General features: G+C 47.7%; 1 protein-coding gene and 1 pseudogene across 1 annotated transcript; both read left to right on the forward strand.

The window, feature by feature from the left end:
- Window positions 1–942, forward strand: LOC120393575 (olfactory receptor 6N1-like). The gene has a single exon (XM_039518206.1). The coding sequence runs from the start codon at window positions 1–3 to the stop codon at window positions 940–942; it is 942 nt and encodes a 313-aa protein (XP_039374140.1).
- Window positions 943–5,216: 4,274 nt separating this feature from the next.
- On the forward strand, window positions 5,217–21,001 carry LOC120393576 (annotated as a pseudogene).
- Window positions 21,002–21,852: the final 851 nt, after the last annotated feature.

Here is a 21,852-nt window from a genome sequence, read left to right on the forward strand (position 1 = left end):
ATGGAATGGGCAAACCAGTCCATTGTGACTGAATTCATCACCGCTGGGTTCCCCAACCTGAAGAAGATCAGGGTCCCGGTTTTCTTGCTGGTCTTGCTCATGTACACGGTGACCATGATGGGAAACATGGTCATTATCTTTCTCACCAGGACTGATCCCAGCCTCCGCACCCCCATGTACTACTTCCTGGGCAACTTCTCCTTCCTGGAGATCTGGTACACCTCGGTCACAGTGCCCAAGATGCTGGCTGACCTGTTGGTGGAAAGGAAGGTGATTTCCTTCAACGGCTGCATCTCCCAGCTTTATTTCTTCCTAGCCCTGGGTGCCACTGAGTGTCTCCTCTTGGCAGTCATGGCTTATGACCGCTACTTGGCTATATGCTGCCCCTTGAGGTACACAGCTCTCATGAGTGGCACGGTGTGCATCCAGCTCACCATCTGGTCCTGGATCACCAGCTTCCTCCTGCCCTTGGTGCCAGTGATCCTCATCTCCCAGCTCCGTTTCTGCGGCCCCAACGTGGTGGATCACTTCTTCTGTGACATCTTGCCCGTGCTGAGGCTGGCCTGTGCCAACACCCACCTCAACGAGATGCTCAGCTTCTTCCTCTGCTCCTCAGTCATCCTGTGCTCCTTCGTGTTGACCATGGCCTCCTATGGCAGCATTATCACCACCATCCTCAGCATCCCCTCAGCCGCTGGACGCAAGAAAGCTTTCTCCACCTGCGCCTCGCACCTGACGGTGGTGGCTGTCTTCTATGGCTCAGTGACCTTCATGTACGCCCGGCCCACAAGGGAATTCTCCTTCCAGCTGGACAAGATGGTCGCAGTCTTCTACTGCGTGGTCACCCCGCTTCTCAACCCCATCATATACAGCCTCAGGAACCAGGAGGTGAAGGAGGCCCTGAGAAAAGCCCTGTGTGGCAAAGGGAGAGCCCTAAAATGACACCGACAGAGGCAGAAAAGGCTGAACCAAATATGGGGAAATTGCCGAGCCTGCCAGTAAGGAGTGGAGGGTATGTCTGCTTTGTATGGGGAGTCCATCATGGTTTGCTGGTCTGACTGCAGACCCACCCCCCAAGCTGGGTGTTCCAAAGAAGCCTAAGGGAATTAGGAGAGTAGCTTCATTGGAATTTTGGTACTTAACTCCCTTCTGCTCCATGGAAATTCCCAACCTTCTTGCCTGGATTGAAATGTTTGTTCAGGCAGTATGACAGCACTGCCTTGCACTAGTCCTGCCTCAGCATGACAGGGTGGGCTAGACAACTTCTTGAGGGCCCTTCCAACCTTTCATCGCTGTGATCCTACAAAGCAAAGAGCGGAAGGCTAGTCCGGTGGCCTGGGCACTAGGATATGATGTAAAAGGGTTGGCTTCAAGTTCCTGCTGCTGGTGACTAATGGGAGTTAGGGACATAGGTGAAAATGCCACTGAGTGCCTAAATACCTTTAAAAATCTGCCCTTTGGGGGGCCTCACTTCCCTACCTCCTAGGGATGTTGCGAGGATAAATATGTTAAAGATTACAAGGCACTCAGGTATACTGTAATGGGGGCCAAATAAGTACGTTAGCCAGATATAACTATATTGCAATAACCCTCTTGTTATTTTTAACATCTAGTTCTATTGTCCTTTTCTACTTCTGCATATATATGTGCATATATGGTCTACAATATATATAACCCATCCCAGGTGGGCTGTTAATAAAGTTTGTCTCTACATTTGTTTTGTCTCTTCATTTGTTTTCCCCTTTGTTCTGGTGGTGATTAGTTTAAAATATCAGTAGCAACCCAGGCTGGAACTTTCAAAGGGACTCTAGATCCCATTGACAGTAAATAGGAGTTGGGGGTGGAGGCTGGATTCACAAACTAACTTTTAGGCACCTAGAAAATCACTGGGCTTCGCAAAGCCTGAATGAGGGTTGAATGGAGGGTTGAAATGAATCAATATTTTTTTTTCCCCAAGATTTTTACATTTGGCCATGTAATGATTCACTCGGCTCTAAGTGAGGGCTCTGGAAACTGGCTGTCTCAAGAAAGAGAAGGACTATAACAATGGTTCTTTATTTTCAAGTGGGAGATTTTCAAAGGTCTTTAAACTTCCTTTTTTTTTTTAAATTCCAGCCTGGAATTCCTGGTCTCTATTAGTTGAGCGAAAGCAGGTCTCCTTTAGCTACCAGCAGATCCCTTATTCTCTTCTGGGTCCAGCCCACAGAAGGAGACATACCGCAATTATGAACATATGACACAGTCCTGGCAGTTATGAAAAAGGCTAATATCAATCTGGGGTGTATTAACAGAAGTGTCGTACATAATCCACGGGAGGGAACTTTCTTGCTCTACTCAGCACTAGTGAGGCCTCAGCTGGAGTCCTGTGTCCTGTTCTGGGTGCTGCACTTAAGGGAAGATGTGGATAAATTGGAGAGAGTCCAGAGGAGCGCAGCAAAAATGAGCAAAGGTTTAGAAAGCCTGACCTGTGAGGAAAGGATAAAACAACTAGGCATGTTTAGTGCTGAGAAAAGAAAACTGAGGGGAGACCTGAGAACAGTTTGCAAATATGCTAAGGGCTGTTCTAAAGAGGACAGAGATCCAGGGTTCTCCATGTCCACTGAAGGCAGGACAAAACCCAATGGGCTGGATCTTCAGCAAGGGAAAGTTAGGTTGATATTAGTGAAAACTTTCTAACTCTCATGGAAGTTAAGCCCCCAGATTCTGGTGTGCTGACACAGGAAGGGTTAATGCTGTGCACTGCCTCTCCATGGGGCCACCTGGGGCAAGGCAGGCTCCTGGACGGTCTGCCTGGAACTAGGGGTTAGCTTCACAAAGGGACCTAGGCATGGGGATGCTGAGAATCACCCCAACTAACTTCTAGGTGCCTAGAAAATCACTGGGATTCCCCAGAGGGGCTTGATCTGGCAGGCGAGCTCAGAGCATGCTTATACGATCGGGCCTCACAGGTGAATAAGGTAGAGGAACCCCTATATTATCCTGTCACTCTGGGGCTCAGGCAGCTGGATGCCTGGCGAGGGACTGCAGTTCACATGCCCAGAGGCAGAAACATAGGTGCTGAGGGAACTTTCACTGCAAAAATTCAGATGCTAAGGGTACGTCTACACTACAAGACTATTTCGAATCTACTTAAGTCGAATTTGTGGAATCGACCTTATGAAGTCGAATTTGTGTATCCACACTAAGGACACTAATTCGACTTTATGAGTCCACACTAACGGGGCCAGCATCGACTTTGGAAGCGTTGCACTGTGGGAAGCTATCCCACAGTTCCCGCAGTCCCCGCTGCCCATTTGAATTCTGGGATTCCCCACAATGCATGCTGGGGGGAAAAATGTGTCGAGGGTGGTTTTGGGTAACTGTCGTCATTGAACCGTCAATCACGCCCTCCCTCCATGAAAGCGCCGGCGGGAAATCTGTTCGCGCCCTTCTCTGGTCGGTTACAGCGCGGACGCCACAGCACTGCGAGCATGGAGCCCGCTGCGATCATCGCTGCACTTATGGCCGTTGTCAACTCCTCTCACCTTATCGTCCACCTCTTCCACAGTCAGATGCTGAGAAATCGGGCGAGGAGGCTCCGGCAGCGCGGTGAGGAGAGTGGCGCAGACCTCTCACAAAGCATGGTACGCCGCGCAGTGGAGATCATGGTGGCAATGGGTCAAGTTCATGGTGTGGAACGGCGATTCTGGGCCCGGGAAACAAGCACGGACTGGTGGGACCGCATAGTGCTGCAGGTCTGGGATGAAACACAGTGGCTGCGAAACTTCAGGATGCGTAAGGGCACTTTCCTTGTACTCTGTGACTTGCTGGCCCCTGCCCTGAAGCGCCAGGACACCCGGATGCGAGCAGCCCTGACTGTGCAGAAGCGAGTGGCCATAGCCCTCTGGAAACTTGCAACGCCAGACAGCTACCAGTCAGTAGCAAACCACTTTGGCATGGGCAAATCTACCGTGGGGGTTGCTGTGATTCAAGTAGCCCACGCAATCGTTGAGCAACTGCTCTCAAAGTTAGTGACTCTAGGAAACGTCCAGGTCGTCAGAGATGGCTTCGGCGTGATGGGATTCCCAAACTGCGGTGGGGCTATAGATGGGACTCACATCCCTATCCTGAGACCAGCCCACCAGGCCAGCCAGTACATTAACCGAAAGGGCTACTTTTCTATGGTGCTGCAAGCACTGGTGGACCATAGGGGACGTTTTACCAACATCTACGTCGGGTGGCCGGGCAAGGTTCATGACGCGCGTGTGTTCAGGAACTCTGGTCTGTTTAGACGCCTCCAGGCAGGAAGTTTCTTCCCGGACCACAAAATAACAGTTGGGGATGTGCAGATGCCTACAGTGATCCTCGGGGACCCAGCCTACCCGCTAATGCCCTGGCTCATGAAGCCCTACACAGGCGCCTTGGACAGTGAGAAGGAACTCTTCAACTACCGGCTGAGCAAGTGCAGAATGGTCGTGGAGTGTGCTTTCGGACGTCTCAAGGGGAGATGGCGGAGCTTACTCACTCACTCGGACCTCAGCGAAATAAATATCCCCGTTGTTATTGCAGCTTGCTGTGTGCTCCACAATCTCTGTGAGAGCAAGGGGGAGATCTGTATGGCGGGATGGGAGGTTGAGGCAAATCGCCTGGCTGCTGATTACGCTCAGCCAGACACCCGTGCCATTAGAAGATCCCAGCGGGAAGCGCTGTGCATCCGGGAGGCTTTGAAAGCTAGGTTCCTCGGAGAGCAGGGTAACCTATGACTGTCCACTTGATTTACAGAGAAGCTGAACCTGAGCCTGTTTCGGTGACTGTTGACTTCGATCTGCGGTTACATACCCCGTTCTCCGGGTTTTCCCCCCTTCCAACACACGTTTTAAAATAAAGTTAATGGAACACAGATTATTAACAAAGTTTTCTTTAATTATGAATTCCTGTTCTACGGTTGAAACATGGACGCAGACTGTGCACAGATGTACAGACCGCTTCTACACTAGAGGAATGACAGACTCCTGCTCCTACAGTGGTCTCTGGGGGGAGGACGGTTGTGGGTGGGTGTGCAGGAAGGGGGGTGGGTTTGCAGGAAGGGGTGAGGGGTGCCGTCTTTGGGACGGAGTTTGGATGCAGGCTCTGGGCTGGGGGTTTGGGCGTAGGAAGGGGTGAGGGGTGTGTTGGAAGGGTGAGTATGTGTCCGTAAATGAGGGCTCTTGCTGGGACTCAGGGCATCGGAGAGGGTCATGGCTAGGGAGGAAGGGCATGGTAAGGCCAGCCTGCCTTGCCATTTGTGGATGGCAGGCGCTAGGACCCTGGGGCGGCATACACCTCACAGACTGACCCGGGGCAGCATACACCTCCCAGACTGACCCTGGTGCCTAGTGACTGCGGTCTGTGTGTGTCCTGCTGTTGATCCTGCCCCCAAGTCTGTACCCTGGTAATACCCGTTTTTTTCCTATGCAATTAAAAAAACCCTCCCCCCCCCTTCACACAAAGTCTTATGACAAGAAAAACGGGACGGAAACAGTGAATAACAACAAACTACTTTTAATACTCAACTACACAGTGGGGGGATGAAACTTGGATTTGGGACTGGGTGATCCAGGAAGGGAAGCACTTCTCAAAATTTATGGCATCAGAGCTGTGTGGTACATGAGCGCTCTGCTGGGGTGCAGTGACAGTTTGCACGGCCCCTAGCGCCCCTCCTTCTTGTGATTTTGGGTGAGGGGGGGACAGGACTTTGTGGCGGGGGATTGCGGTTGCAGATACAGTGCAGGGGGGCTCTCTGCTCCTGCCTGCGGTCCTGCAGAACATCCACAAGGCGCCGGAGCATGTCTGTTTGCTCCCTCATTAGCCCAAGCAGGGTTTGAGTCGCCTGCTGGTCTTCCTGCCGCCACCTGTTCTCCCGTTCAATGTGTGAGCGCTGGTGCTGACATAGGGTCTCCCTCCACTGTCTCTGCTCGGCCGCCTCGGCTCTGGAGCAGGCCATCAGTTCCGAGAACATGTCGTCCCTAGTCTTTTTCTTTCGCCGCCTAATCTGCGCCAGCCTCTGTGAGGGGGATGGCGGGGCAGTTCGTGAAAGAGCCGCAGCTGTGTGATGGGAAAAAGGAAGTGATTTCCTTGAAAAGATACATGTTTGCGAACACTGAACACAGTCTACTCAGTTTCTGTGAACAAGACCATACAGGGCACCTAGTCTCACGAGCTCTCAGGACAAGTTCGAGATTTCGGAATACGCTTTCAGTGGCTGCGGTCTTGCACCGGAGATCGGACAAGCGGGGCGGTACAGCTGAATCCGTTTATCTACCAGGCCTGGTAAGCCCTAGACTATAGGCTGCTTAACAGTTAATGGATAGCTGTGCCCTCCCGCAGAAGGCAATCAGGTAAGCATAAAGTCTGACCCCGTTCCAGCCCCTCGTGGCTGTGCCCGGGAAAGATCACTGTATGCTTTTCCTGTGCGGCCTCCAGCACGTGGCTGTTAAACGAAGGTCTTTGCTATGCAAAGTAAAACTCAAGCATTCACAGTAGTAACAGTACACTAATTGCCCTACTTAGATGCAGCAGTCGCCGAACGACATTACCCTGAGGCGGGTCACTCGGGCAGAGAGAGAGAGGATGCTGAGAGACTCCCTGCACAGACCAGGACCGTATGCAGCCATGCTGGTCGAGGCAATGATTCCTTTCTACTTGAGGATGGCCTGGCGCGGAAGAGTGTGCTTCAATGGAGCACCACATAAGGTACCTCTCCCCAGGAACCTCCTGCGGAGGCTTTTCGAGTACCTGTACGATAGCTTCGTGGAACTGTCCCAAGAGGATTTCTGTTCAATCCCTATATGTGTGGACCTTCTTTTTATATAGTTTTATATGGACAACTTTTTAGCTAGTTTTTATATAGTATATATTCCTGTTGTTTAATAAAGAAATGTTTCCATGTTTATAACACTTACCGACTGATCCTTCTCCTGATTCTGAGTCCATGTTAACGGCCGGGGACGGTTGGTAGGGGATCTCTGTGAGGGTGATGAAGAGATCCTGGCTGTCAGGGAAAGCGGTATTGTAAGCGCTGTCACCTGCGCCGTCCTCCACAAACCCTTCCTCATCTTCCCCATCGGCGAACAACGCCAAGGAACTGCCCGTCGACAGTATGCCATCCTCAGAGTCCACTGTCACTGGTGGGGCAGTGGCGGCAGACCCACCCAGAATGGCATGCAGTGCCTCGTAGAAGCGGCATGTCTGGGGCTGGGCTCCGGAGCGTCCATATGCCGCTCTGACTTTTTGGTAGCCTTGTCTGAGGTCCTTGATTTTCACGCGGCACTGCGTTGTATCCTGGCTGTATCCTCTGAGTGCCATGGCTTTGGAGACCTTCTCGTAGGTCTTTGCATTCTGTTTGTTGGAGCGCAGCTCCGAAAGCACAGACTCATCGCCCCACACAGTGATCAGATCCAGGACTTCCCGGTCTGTCCATGCTGGGGACCTCTTTCTACTCTGGGATTGCATGGACTCCTCTGCTGGAGAGCTCTGCATCGTTGCAGGTGCTGCTGAGCTCGCCCCGATGTCCAACCAGGAATTGAGATTCAAAATGGCCAGACAGGAAAAGGAATTCAAATTTTCCCGGGTCGTTTCCTGTGTGGCTGGTCAGAGAATCCAAGCTTGGACTGCTGTCCAGAGCGTCAACAGAGTGGTGCAGTGTGGGATAGCTCCCGGAGCTAGTAAGTTCAATTTGCATCCACACCTAGCCTAATTCGACATAGCCATGTCGAATTTAGCGCTACTCCCCTCGTCGGGGTGGAGTACCGAATTCGAACTAAAGAGCCCTCTAGGTCGAATTAAATGGCTTCCTGGTGTGGACGGGTGCACGGTTAATTCGAATTAACGCTGCTAAATTCAAATTAAAGTCCTAGTGTAGACCAGGCCTAAGTGATTTTAGGATCCTACAGATTTCAAGGGTAGCTGAGTGGGGGATTTGTGAATCCCAGTGGGGCTTGCTTATGGGATTTAGGCACCTCTCATGGTAGTGAGGTGCCTAATTCCTTTTGTGGTGCTATCCCTTGGTGCCTAATTCCCTTAGGCCCCTTTGACCATGACAGCCATACAGATGTCACACTAGTAACATGATTAAAGATTACCCCTAGGCGGAAAGGTTACAGAATCAATGTCTAACAGTGCTTCATAGCTGGTGAATGTCAGAGATTTCATTGAGGCTACCACTAATTTTAACTAGCTAGGAAGCTGGCCCATTGATACTAATGATGTGACACCAATGTACCCCAGTTGGGGTTCTGGCACCATTTACTCCAATGGAGCTACAGCTTATGGGATCTGGTTTCACTGATTTACACCAGTTTAGAATCTGGTTTATTAACATCAATGGAGTTTTGCTGTTTTACACCAGCTTGGGATCTGGTTCACTGCTTATTTTCTTGTCTCTACCCAGTTTTCAGATGAAGAATCTATGATTCTTTAGGGAGCTAGTCCCAAAGCTTACTCAAGAGCATAGATATACTCAGCATTCTGTCAACACAGTAGTCCTTTGAAAAGAGAGGAGGGAGGCTTCCTTGTTCCTACTTGAAGGTAGGTTAAGCATTTCTACCTTCCACACACAGCAGGTTCACTGGAATTTGCTCTGCTGACCTGTTCCTCCTTTCCTTGCATCTCATGTGCTCATTGACATCTGTGCAAAGTGGGTGGAAAACAACACCAAGTGAGAATTCTACCCTCATTTCAGCCACAGGAAGCATTTTATGATCTCTTTGCAAAGATGTACATGACACTGCACGGCAGAAAGTAATGAAGAATCATTGGCCCTATTCTTCTTTTAATTGCACTGAAGTAATCCCGGAGTAGTTCCATTAAAGTCAGTACATCAGATCCGACGTAAATCAACATAGCTTTATTTATGTCAATGGAGTTAAGTTGACTTAAACTAGATGAGGATCTGGCCCAAAAGATTTACTCCAGATTTAGGAGGTCATACCTACAGAATGAAGGACTGTATCCTGGAAATTATGACCTCCGAAAAGTATTCAGGGTCATAGTGGACAAGCCACTCAACATGAGCTCCCAGTGTGATGTTGTGGCAAAAAGGGCTAATGCAATCTTTGGAAGTACAAGCCGGGGAGTAGGAGCAGGAAGGTGATTTTACCTCTGTGTATGGCATTGGAAAGACCGATACTGGAATACTGCATCCAGTTCTCATGTCCACATTTTTAAAAGGCTGCTGAAAAAGTGGAAAGGGAACAGAAAGGAGCCACAAAAATGTGTGAGGGCTGGAGAACATGCCTGACTGACAATGAGAGACTTAAAGTGCTTGATCTAATTAGCTTATTGAAAAGATGGTTGAGCAGTGAATTGATATGGTATGCGCTTTTATGGGCGGGGGGAATACAGGGTACTAAAGCCTCATTAATCTACCAAGGAAAGGTACAACAAGAACCGATGGCTATAAACCAAATGTAGACAAATTACAATTAGAAATTAGGTACAATTTTGAGAGCAGTTTCTTAACCACTGGAACAATCTACCCAGGGAAGAGGTGGATTCTCCACTTCTTGATTTCTTCAGGTTCCTTTATGGAAGCCATGCTTTAGTCAAACCCAAGTTTTTAGATTCAGTAGAGTTGTAACTGGGTGATATTTAATGGCCTATGATATACAGGAAATCAGACCAGGACCCTTCTGACATTAAACTCTTTGAATCCATGAGCTTACACTGAGATCAGATTCTAGCCTTAAATGTTTTAAGAAACAGGATTTACTCTGGAATTACTCTAGTGTCACTAAGAGTGGAATGCTGCCCAGAATAAGAGTCAGACCTTGGGACTAGATCCTAAACCGGTGTAAAAACGCCTAGTGCCACTAACTTCACTATACCAATTTACAGCAGATGAATGAACATCTGACCCAACCAGCTGAGGATCTGACCCATTAAGTCTAACGTCTATTTTTACTCATCTCTTTCATAGCAGTGAAATATTTATACATAGTGGGCCAGATTTTAAAAGGTCTAAAGATGCATATAGATGCCCAGTGAGATTGTCAAAAACACCTAAACAGATTAGGCACCTAACTCCCAATGAAATCAAATGACAGTTACGCATCTTATCTGCTTGGGATTTTTAGAAATCCCACTAGGGCTCTATCTGTATCTTTAGGGGCCAACCTACCTTTGGAAATCTGGCTGTATCGACATATGTTACACAGTGGTGAAATATATAGTACCTAGAAAATTGCTCTGAACTCCAGTTAAGAAACAGAAGTAACATAAAGGAACCAATACAGGTGGAATTACAGGCCTGAGCTATTGGAAAAGATCCTTAGCTGGTGTAAATTGCAATAGTTCCATTGACCTCAGTGCAATAATGCTGAGTTACACCAGCTAATGGCCCAATATGGGAAAATGTTGAAAGACACAAATGAATTAGTTGCCCAACTCTCCTTGAACATTGATGGGAGTTGGAGGACTAGCTTCCCATGGTACCTTTGGAAATTTCTCTTTGCTCGAATCACGGTAGCGCTTTGAATCTCCCACCAAAAGGAGAGCTCTGTCCTAGGCATTGCACTGATCCAGGATAAAAGACAGTTCCTCTGTCAATGATTTTCATTGAATCATAGAAATATAGGCTTGCAAGAGAGAGGTAATCAAGTCCAGCCTCCCGCATTGAGGCAGGACCAAGTAAATCTAGATCATCCCTGATTGGTGTTTGTCTAGCCTGCTTCCTCCAATGACAAGGATTACACAACCTCCCTTGGAAGCCTTAGCTTTTATGATCTACTTCCTGAACTACATGGGCAAAGCTCAAACATAGGCCCCTAATGCTCAAGCTAAGGCTGGGAAATTCAGTGGGATTTGGTGGTTTCACTCTCTTAGGCTCCTTTGAAAAATCAAAGCCTGTAGTGTTAAGGTGGGAGCAGCAGCAGACTCATAAAGCTTTTATGTGAACTAGCCACTAGAGAAGGATGAAGTTGCATGGGTTACAGCAACATCCACGTAACCCGAGTACACCCCGTACCTGTAGTAGGATGTATTGATTTTATAAGTAAGGAAATATAATTAGCAACTACCTCTCTCTCAGTTACAAGAACAAACAACCTACTTTGCACATTGTATATAACCAATAAATACACAGGCATCATCCATCTTAGATACAGTACACACAGAAGGCATGTGAAAGAGCAACTAATTGGTATGAATGGTCCAGGGACTGGGATATTCTAGTCTGGCCCTTGCTGTAGAATACATATTGAGTGCAGTGGTCACATGGCACGGGTTACTGAAAGAGCAGAGAATCAAGCAATGATGAGTTATTTCCTTCTGTATCTGTCATTTGTTCATGCTAAACATTTTACAGCCATAGCAACTAAACAGAAAAGGCGAGCATGAGAAACCGATTCAGTGCTCGACTTTCATCTGATTTTTGGTGCTTATTGTTCACTTTCATGCATTTTCTTCTTCCTCTTGTCCATAATTTACCTACAGATGCCATATAAAAAAGAAGAACTGAATGAAAGCCAAACCGTTCTCACCGAATTCACATTTGTGGCTTTCTCCTACCTCCAGGAGCTTCAGGTTCTTCTGTTTCTGGTGTTTCTATTGATCTACCTCCTCACCATCATGGGGAACATAGTCATTATTCTACTGATAAAACTCAGTCCTTCCCTCCACACCCCCATGTATTTCTTCCTGGTGAATTTGTCCTTCTTGGAAATGTGTTACACAACCAGTGTGGTCCCACAAATGTTGGTGCACCTCCTTGTAGAGCACAAAAGAATCTCCATCGTGGGTTGTGCAGCCCAGATGTATGTCTTCACCATCCTGGGCCTCACAGAATGCTGTCTCCTGGCGACCATGGCTTATGACCGCTATGTTGCCATATGCCATCCCTTGCAATACACGCTGATCATGAGCAGCAGGGTCTGTGTCTGCCTGGCTGCTGCCTCTTGGGTCACTGGTTTTCTGGTGGAAGTAGCACAAACCACTTGGATCTTCACTTTGCCCTTCTGTGGCCCTCAACAAATTCACCACTTCTTTTGCGATATCCTGCCCGTGGTGAAGCTGGCCTGTGCAGACACCTCCATGAATGAGATGGCGCTGTTTGGGTTGTCCATGCTGTTCATCATGGGGCCGTTCCTGCTGATTCTGGTCTCCTACGTCCGTATCATCTCCACCATCCTTAAGATGCCCTCAGCTGAGAGCTGTCACAAGGCCTTCTCCACCTGCTCTGCACATCTGATGGTGGTGTCATTATTTTTTGGAACAGCCCTTTTCACCTACTTGCAACCCAGGTCCAGCTATTCGCCAAACACCGATAAGATGATTTCCCTGATGTACACAGTCGTGACACCACTGTTAAACCCTGTAATATATACCCTGAGGAATAAAGAGGTGAAGGGAGCCTTGAAGAAGACATTAGGAAGAAACTTCTGTCCCTGGCCGAGGTAAAATCAAACCCTGATGTTCCTCACTGCTAAGAACATTTCTATTAGGCACCTTGTACATGCAAATCCACAGAATAATAATGGACCAAATATTATTATTATTATTATTATTATAGCACCTAGAAGCTTCAGCTGAGAGCAGCGCTTCATTGTTCTATCCACAGTACAAACACACAAATAGTAACAGGCAGTCTCTGCCCTAACACATTTACAGTCTAATGCTTTGATTTCAAAAGTGTCCTTTATAAATTAATCAATGTTGAGTCCAGTAGTGATAATTAGATCAAATCTGTCCTGTGTAACACAGACCATAGGATTTCATCTGATTAACCCTGTATTGAACCTGAAAAATTGTGTTTCAAAAGCATACAAAAAGGCATCCTGTCTGCCTTTCTATCCATAAAATTCATTCCCTCCCTTTACACCCCCATGTATTTCTTCCTGGTGAACCTGTCATTTTCAGAAATGTGTTACCTAACCATATGTATTTCTAAAACATCAAGAGATGGGGAATCCACTTCCCTTGATAGTTTGTTCTGATGGTTAATCACCCTCCCTGTTTAAAATTTGTGCCTTATTTCTAATTTGAATTTGTCTGGCTTTAATTTCCAGCCACAGTTTCTTGTTATGCCTTTTCTCCATCAGATTAAAGAGACCTTCGTTACTCAGTATTTTCTCCCCATGAATGCGCTTGCAAATGGCAATCAAGTAACCTCTTGGTCTTGATTTTAGTAAACTAAACAGATTGAACTCCTTAAGTCTCTCTCCAAAAGAGATTTTTTTGCATCCCTCAAATCATTATTGTGGCTCTTCTCTGCACCCTCTCCAGTTAATGTGATTTTTAAGGAAACCTGTCTGAGTTAGGTGCCCAACTCTTGTTGACTTTGAATGGGAGCTGAGTGCTTAACTCCCTTAGGCTTCTTTGAAACATCCCAGCCTGGAGAGAGAAAGGAAGGGTGAAAGGAAGAGCATATTACTATTCCTTGTCCAGAGAAGGGAAATAGGGATTGAGCCCGAGATTTACAAGGACCCTGGAGGGATTTGGATGCTCAATTAATAGAAAGTGGGTGTCCAAATACCTTAAGCGAAACTCTCATCTAGCTAAATTCTAATGTGGATACTCTCAGCTCCATTCTCCCTTGCTTTGCTGCCTGTGTTGTCACTTGCATTTGTTCAAAGTGAGCACAAAGTGGAACTGAAAGCCTGGAATGGATGAGAGGAAGAATCTTCCCATTCTGGCACCATTTTAAGAACTACATGTCACTGATGTAAATTATCCCATTTGTGGATAATCATTTGTGGATCATCGGCAGCAGGGACTGGACTAAAGACCTCTGGATCTGAAAACATGAGGCCCCATTGCCTGAGCAAAAATATTCCACTATTAGCTAAAAACCAGCAGCAGATTCATATACCTCGATGTGGTCCAGCCACTAGAGAAGGATTGAGGCAGGGAGGATGGAACAGATCCACACTGTAGAAGTGTAACTCACACAAACAGTGGATAATCAGGTCCCAAAGTCCAGTGGATAATCAGGTCCCAAAGTCCAGTGGTTAGGGCAGTCACCTGAGAAATCCCCATTTAAATCCCTTCTCCCCCTCAGACAGATAGAGATTTTGAACTCGTGTCTCTCACATGAGTCTCCCAACCACTATGCTCAAGTTTATGAAGGCGCTCCACCAGCCATTTCACATGGAGTTAGACCTGGGTTTCACATTCCAAGGTGCAATCCAGATCCATGAAGGGTTGTGTCACCCTCTGCCTAGCTACACTGGGTGCCTCACAATCCTGTGCTGTTGTAGCTCCCACCTGGGGTGCTCACAAACAGCCTAACAGCACCTTTAGTGTCTGGTGAAACTGCAGTCCTGGTCCAGCAACTCTGACGCCTGCAGTCTCTGAGCCACACTCCATTCACACTCTGACCTCCGCCAACCTGGATTACTACTTGCAGGTTGACCCCAACATACTCTCAGTCCTGAATTTTCCCATAAGTGTGTTCTGCATTGTTCAGCCCTCTCCTGGAAAGTTCAGGTATTAAAGATCCATTGCCTCTGTGAACGGTCAATATTCAGCAGTCTACTTCTACAACGGGAATTACCAAACAGCTCAGTTTAAACACAGCACTTCAATTGTTTGGATAAAAGGAGAAAATAAATTAATTAACATAAAAGATATAATGGTTACAAGAGAAATAAAGATAAAACACTTTCTAGGAGCTTAAACTTAACAAGCTACACTTGGTTCAAGGTAAAATCCTTTCCACCAGTTCCCAGCAGCCTGGCTGACCAAATTCACAGGTCAGAATCTCCCTTGAAGTCGAAATGCTGGTTTCTTTATCTTCTTAGGTAAAAAAAAGAGAGAGATAGAGAGACAGGGAGAGATGTTCTGGGGATTTTTTTTGTTTTTTTATTTTTACAGCCCAGTCACCCTTTGAAGTGGATTCTTCTAAGGATTACCCCTCAAACAAAGATTATTCAAATAGAAAGAAGGTGACATGCAGTCTGGTGTGAAGGTGGCTCCATATTCATAGAATCATAGAATCATACACTATAAGGTCAAAAGGGACCATTATGATGATCTAGTCTGACCTCTTGCACAATGCAGCCACAGAATCTCACCCACCCAATACTGTATCAAACCTATGTCTGAGCTATTGAAGTCCTCAAATCATGGTTTAAAGACTTCAAGGTGCAGAGACTCTTCCAGCAAGTGACCCGTGCCCCACACTGCAGAGGATGGCGAAAAAATCCCAGGGCCTCTGCCAATCTGCCCTGGAGGAAAATTCCTTCCCAACCACAAATATGCTGATCAGCTAAACCCTGAGCATGTGGGCAAGACTCACCAGCCAGACAACCAGGAAAGAAATCTCTGCAGTAACTCAGATCCCACCCCATCTAACACCCATCACAGGCCATTGGGCATATTTACTGCTAATAGTCAAAGACCAATTAATTTCCAAAATTAGGCTATCCCATCATACCATCCCCTCCATAAACTTATCAAGCTTAGTCTTGAAGCCAGATATGTCTTTTGCCCCCACTGATCCCCTTGGAAGGCTGTTCCAGAACTTCTCTCCTCTGATGGTTAGAAACCTTTGTCTAATTTCAAGTCTAAACTTCCTGATGGCCAGTTTATATCCATTTGTTCTTGTGTCCACATTGGTACTAAGCTTAAATAATTCCTCTCCCTCACTGATATTTATCCCTCTGGTATATTTATAGAGAGCAATCATATCTCCCCTCAGCCTTCTTTTGGTTAGGCTAAACAAGCCAAGCTCTTTCAGTCTCCTTTCATAAGACAGGTTTTCCATTCCTCGGATCATCCTAGTAGCCATTCTCTGTACCTGTTCCAGTTTAAATTCATCCTTCTTAAACATGGGAGACCAGAACTGCACACAGTATTCCAGATGAGGTCTCACCAGTGTCTTGCATAATGGTACTAACATCTCCTTATCTCTCCTGGAAATACCTCACCTGATGCATCCCAAGACCGTATTAGCTTTTTTCATGGCCATATCACACTGGTGGCTCATAGTCATCCTGTGATCAACCAATACTCCGAGGTCCTTCTCCTCCTTTGTTACTTCCAACTGATGTTTTCCCAATTTATAACTAAAATTCTTGTTATTAATCCCTAAATGCATGACCTTGCAATTTTCACTATTAAATTTTATCCTATTACTATTACTGCAGTTTACAAGGTCATCCAGATCTTCCTATATGATGTCCTGGTCCTTCTCTGTATTGGCAATACCTCCCAGCTTTGTGTCATCCGCAAACTTTATTAGCACATTCCCACTTTTTGTACCAAGGTCAGTAATAAAGAGATTAAATAAGACTGGTCCCAAAAACGATCCCTGAGGAACTCCACTAGTAACCTCCCTCCAGCCTGACAGTTTGCCTTTCAGCACGACCCGTTGTAGTCTCCCCTTTAACCAGTTCCTTATCCACCTTTCAATTTTCATATTGATCCCCATCTGTAGCGGGGTGAGCACCTGCTCCAGCCCTGAAGTGGTTGGAAGAGCCCTGCAGAGGGCTGGGGCTGGGGAAGGGAGCAAAGCCCCGGCTAATTGGGTGAAGTGGCTGCAGCTGGAGCCATGCCCCAAACAGACTGACCGAGCCTTATGAGACGGCCAGGGCAGCCAGAGGCAGTAGTATCTCCTCTAGCTGTGGATGGAGACAGGCCCGGCTGCTGGAAGATTGAGAGGTACCTGGGAGTGAGGCAGGGCTGGGGAAAAGCCAGAGGAGCAGGGGAGCTCCAGGCTGGCAACTCTCCAGGCTCCAGGGCCTGCTTCCAGGCCCATACTGGTACTGGGTAGTAGAAGAAGGCAGCAGGTCAACCCCCCCTTGCCAGTGATGAGTGGCATACACTGCAGTCTGCCCCAGGGAACGGAGGCTAGTTGGTGACTGGCAGTAGCCTTACACTGAGCAAGGTGGGTATAGGGGGTGGTGGTTTCCCAGGGAGGGGAGACCCTGAGACTGAGGGGTGTACTGCTATGGGGCAGCACCCCAGATAACGGAGCACCAGAGTCCAGGGAGGGACACGGGGGCCAGCAATTGACCTCAATGTCCTTAACTACTTTCTCCTTCAATTTTTTTCCCAAGAACTTGCATACTACAGGTATCAAACTAACAGGCCTGTAGTTGCCCAGATCACCGTTTTTCCCTTTCTTAAGGATAGGAATTATGTTAGCAATTCTCCAGTCATATGGTACAACCCCTGAGTTTACAGATTCATTAAAAATTCATGCTAATGGGCTTGCAATTTCATGTGCCAGTTCCTTTAATATTCTTGGATGAAGATTATCTGGGCCCCCTGATTTAGTCCCATTAAGCTGTTTGACTTTGGCTTCTACCTCGGATGTGGTAATATTATTACTAGCACTTGTCCTCCAGTCTATACCTGGGAAGTTAAAGTCTCCCATGATCACACAATTCCCATTAGTATTTATTTCATTAAAAACATTAAAAAGGTCTCTTTCCATATCCAAATCAGATCCCGGCGGTCTATAGCACACACCAAGCACTATCCCAGGGGCGACTCTAATAGCTTTCTTCCCCAATGTGATTTTTGCCCAGACAGACTCTGTCTTATCCATTCCATCCCTTCTTATTTCTTTACAGTCTACCTCATCATTGATATACAATGCTGCTCCACCACCTTTGCCTTTATTTCTGTCTTTCCAAAACAGCACATACGCTTCAATACCTGTACTCCAGTCATGACTACTATTCCATCATGTTTCTGTTATCCCTATAATATCTGGTTTTACTTCCTGCACCAGTAACTCTAGTTCCTCCATTTTGTTACCTAGGCTCCTTGCACAAACATCTTAATTCTTGCTGTTTGGCTTCGCTCACATTCTTTACCCGATTAGGCCCAGACATTCTGCCCCCAGTATTGCCTATTAGAATGGTATCTACACTACCCTTCCTCCGTATGTCCATTCTCCTACCCATGGCTGTATCCTTTCTTACTTCATTTTCTTTCCTCTCAATGTTAATATCTGGCATGGAGATTACCTGGACATCTCCCAACCATCTCCCCCCAATTCCTAGTTTAAAGCAGGGCCGCCCAGAGGGGGGGGGCAAGAGGGGCAATTTGCCCCAGGCCCCACGTCCCGCAGGGGCCCCCATGAGTGTTTTCCGGGGCCCCTGGAGTGTTTCCCGTCTTCCCGCAGCTCCGGTTGAGCTCCCGCAGGCATGCCTGCGGCAGGTCCACCGGAGCCCGGGACGAGTGGACCTGCCGCAGCCATGACTGCGGAGGGGGCGCTCGTCCCGACTGCGGCAGGTCAACCGGAGCCGCGGGACCACGGCACCCGCCGCAGTCATGCCTGCGGCACGTCCGCTCGTCCCGGGCTCCGGTCAACCTGCGGGAGCTCAACCGGAGCCAAATGCCGCCCCCAGGGAAAGGGCCGCCCCACGCGCCTGCTTGGCGCGCTGGGGTCTAGAGCCGCCCCTGAGCGGGGGCCCCCCGCCGCCGAAGACCCCGGACCCCCGGAATTCTCTGGGTGGCCCTGGTTTATAACTCTCTTAATCAGTTGTGCCAGCCTCCATCCTAAAAGTCTATTTCCCTCCCTACTCAGGTGAAGTCCATCCTGAGAGAACAGTCCTCTGTCCATGAATGCCTCCCAGTGGCCATACATCCCAAAGCCCTCCTTATAGCACCAGTGCCTGAGCCATCTGTTGATCATCATAATCTTGTCACACCTTTGTTACCCCTCTCTAGGAACGGGCAGAATCCCACTGAAGATCACCTGAGCCTTGATTTCCTTAAGTGTTTTCCCCAGCCTGGCATAGTTTCCCTTGATATGTTCCAGCGAGAATCTAGCCGTATCATTAATTGCCACATGAAGGACAATCTGCGGATTCTTTCCCACTCCCATTAGGATCCTCTTCAGCCTCAGGTCCACCTCCCATATCTTAGCACCCATCAAACAGCACACCCTTCTGTTCTCTGGATCAGCTCTGGTTACAGGCCTGTCTATTTTTCTCAGTAAGGAGTCTCCAATCACGTAGACCTGCCTTTTCCTGGTGATGGTGCGATTCTCCAGTCTATCCCCTGTTCCCTCTGGCTGAAAGTCCTCTCGATTCCTATTCGCCTTTGCAGTCCTTCTCAACCCATCCCATATCCTCCTGGGGCTCATAGTTGGTGCTGTTATCTCCATTGACTCTTCCCCTCTTCCTATAGGACTAGCTGCTTTTCTCTTCTTCCTTGGCCTCTCACCTTCAGCGACCACCTGCTGTCTCCTTCTTCATTTTCCAACCTTGCAAACCTGTTCCTGAGCTCTATTTCTCCTTCACTAGCCCGTCTTTTCCTCTGCCTGGTTCTCTTAGTCACATGCTTCCACTGTCCACTTTCCTCACCCAGCAGTCTCCTCTCAGAGTTCTTTGGTCCTGCTTCCATCTGCATGTCTGAGCTTTTCCCTTCAGACTCTGCAGGTTTTTGCTCCATCATCCACTCGAACCCCCTTTTAAACTCAACCAGAGTTTCCACCTGCATCTCCAATCTTCTGATCTTTTCTTCCATCAGCTCTATCAGGCAGCACTTCATACAGATGAAACTTTTTTCAGGTGCCTAAATACCTTAAAAAATCTGGCCCGTAGGCAAGTAAACCTGGGGGTTTCCAATGTGCATTACTTTACATTTATCATCATTGAATTTCATCTGACATTTTTGTTGCACAGTTCAACTTCAATGGAAATAAGCTAACATCCACCAGATGGAGATCTAGCCCCATATTTCCATAGGCCCATGTCCACAAAAGTTCCGAACCCCCAGGTTTAGTTGCCAGGGCCGGCTCCAGGCGCCAGCCGAGCAAGCTTGTGCTTGAGACGGCAGATTCCAAGGGGCGGCATTCGCTGCTTCGGCCGCCCGCGCAGGTTTTTTTCTTTTTTCTTTTTGGTTCTCTGCTCCGGCCGCCCTGTAGGGGGCAGCAGTGCAGAGGAGGGGAGCGCCCTGCTGGGAGCGGTGCCAGGTCTGTAGCAAGCACGGCAGGGCAGCCCGCGTCCTTCCCTGCCCGCCGACTGCAGCGGCGCGGAGCCCTCCTGGCAGGCAGCGTGGCGAGCGCCCCATTGAAGGAAACCCTGGCTGTCCCCCTTCTCTCCCCTCTCCCGCTGCCCGGGGCACATCTGCAGGGCTGGGAGTCCCCCTGCACCCGCGCTCCTTCCACCCTGCAGGTTTGTTTGTCCCCCCCACTTCGCTGCTCCGGCCGGCCCACAGGTTTGTTTGTTCCTCCCTTCGCTGCTCCGGCCGGCCCGCAGGTTTGTTTGTCCCCTGCACTTCGCTGCTCCAGCCGGCCCACAGGTGTTTTTTTGCTTGGGGCGGCAAAAAAGCCAGAGCCGGCCCTGTTAGTTGCCTATGGGCCAGATTTTTTAAGGTATTTAGGCACCAAGGCCTAATCTGCTTGACACCAGGAGAAGGGTTCTCTGCTGTGGATCACAGAGATGGGTGCCTCCCTCCAGCCCCAATGTAGGCACCAAACAATTGTGAGTGGGCTGGGGCTCAGCTAGCAGCAACCTTGTGTGTCATCAGTGTCTTGGTGGAAATGGTTCAGACCACATGGATCTTCAACCTGTCCTTCTGTAGCTCCAACTGCATCCACCACGTCTTCTGTGACATCCCATCAGTGGTGAAGATGGCATGCACGGACACCTCCAAGATCAAGATCATTTTCTTGGCCATGTCAGGGCTGTTCATCATGAGCCCTTTCCTGTTGATAATGCTGTCCCACATCTGCCTTATTGCCACCATCCTGAAGCTGCCATTGGCAGAGGGAAGGCGGAAAGTCCTCTCCACCTGCTCCTCCCACCTCATGGTGGTCACTTTATTCTATGGACCTGCCCTTATTACCTATCTGAGGCCCAAGTCCAGCTACAGCCTGGAGAGTGGCCAAATGATTTCCCTCATGTACACAATCATGACGCCAATGTTGAACCCGGTAATATACACACTGAGGAACAAAGAGGTGAAGGAAACCTTTAGGAAAATGGTAGAGAAAAGCATCTTTTCACATAGCTGGAGAAATTAGAGAAAGAAACGTAGAGTTAGTCAGAATGGGAAGAATGGGAGAAATCCACTAGCATTTTATTGATTCCCCCCACCCCCAGCTCTTATTTATTCATTGACCTGTTGCTATTTGCAGGGAGGAAATGACCTGTTCTGTAGGAAAACAAGTAGGAAAAATTATGTTTAAAAATATCTACTTTTCTAATCTAAATGTTAAGGATTTTTGTTTACCAAACTTATGAAATTCAAAATCTTTTGACCAGATTGAAAGTTGATTGAAAAAGAAATGAGAGTATATAGTCAAAATGCTGTCTCCAAAATATATCTTCACAATTTGAAATGTTAGAGGAAAAAATATACATATGTGGTTGAAAATGAGAAGCGTTTCAGAACATCTCCGCTTTGTGTGTGGTGTAAACCTCACAATTTTAATCAATATTCCAATAGTGTAAAAATTCCCACCAGTTCTATGGTGAAATCCATTAGGCTTTCTCTTTTCCTGCTCTGTCACTCTGGTGCAACATTTTTTGGCTATCTCTTGAAAGCATTTCCCCAGACCTCCCTCTGACCCAAGTCTCAGGACTTGTGAATGACTTTCTATCTAATATTCTGATAGAACTTTACAAGCCTAAATTATGTGTGCCACACAATGGCTCTGTGAGGTAGATCTTAATTTCCATCATGTTCTGTGCAGGTGCAGATGTCTATGCTAGCAGATCTGATTTTAGCCTCAGGATGTATATCATAGATTCCTTGATTTTAAAGCCATGGGAAACCATTATGGTCATCTAGTCTAACCCCTGCCTACAACAGGCCAGAGAATTTCATTCAGTCCTACATCAAGTATGCACCAAATATACTGTATATTAGATATATGAAATAATGACTATGTTAAATACTCTTCAAACTACTTGAGGGTCTGAGTATTACAATATT

Source organism: Mauremys reevesii, unplaced genomic scaffold, assembly GCF_016161935.1.
Source record: "Mauremys reevesii isolate NIE-2019 unplaced genomic scaffold, ASM1616193v1 Contig24, whole genome shotgun sequence".
Classification (NCBI taxonomy): Eukaryota; Metazoa; Chordata; order Testudines; family Geoemydidae; genus Mauremys; species Mauremys reevesii.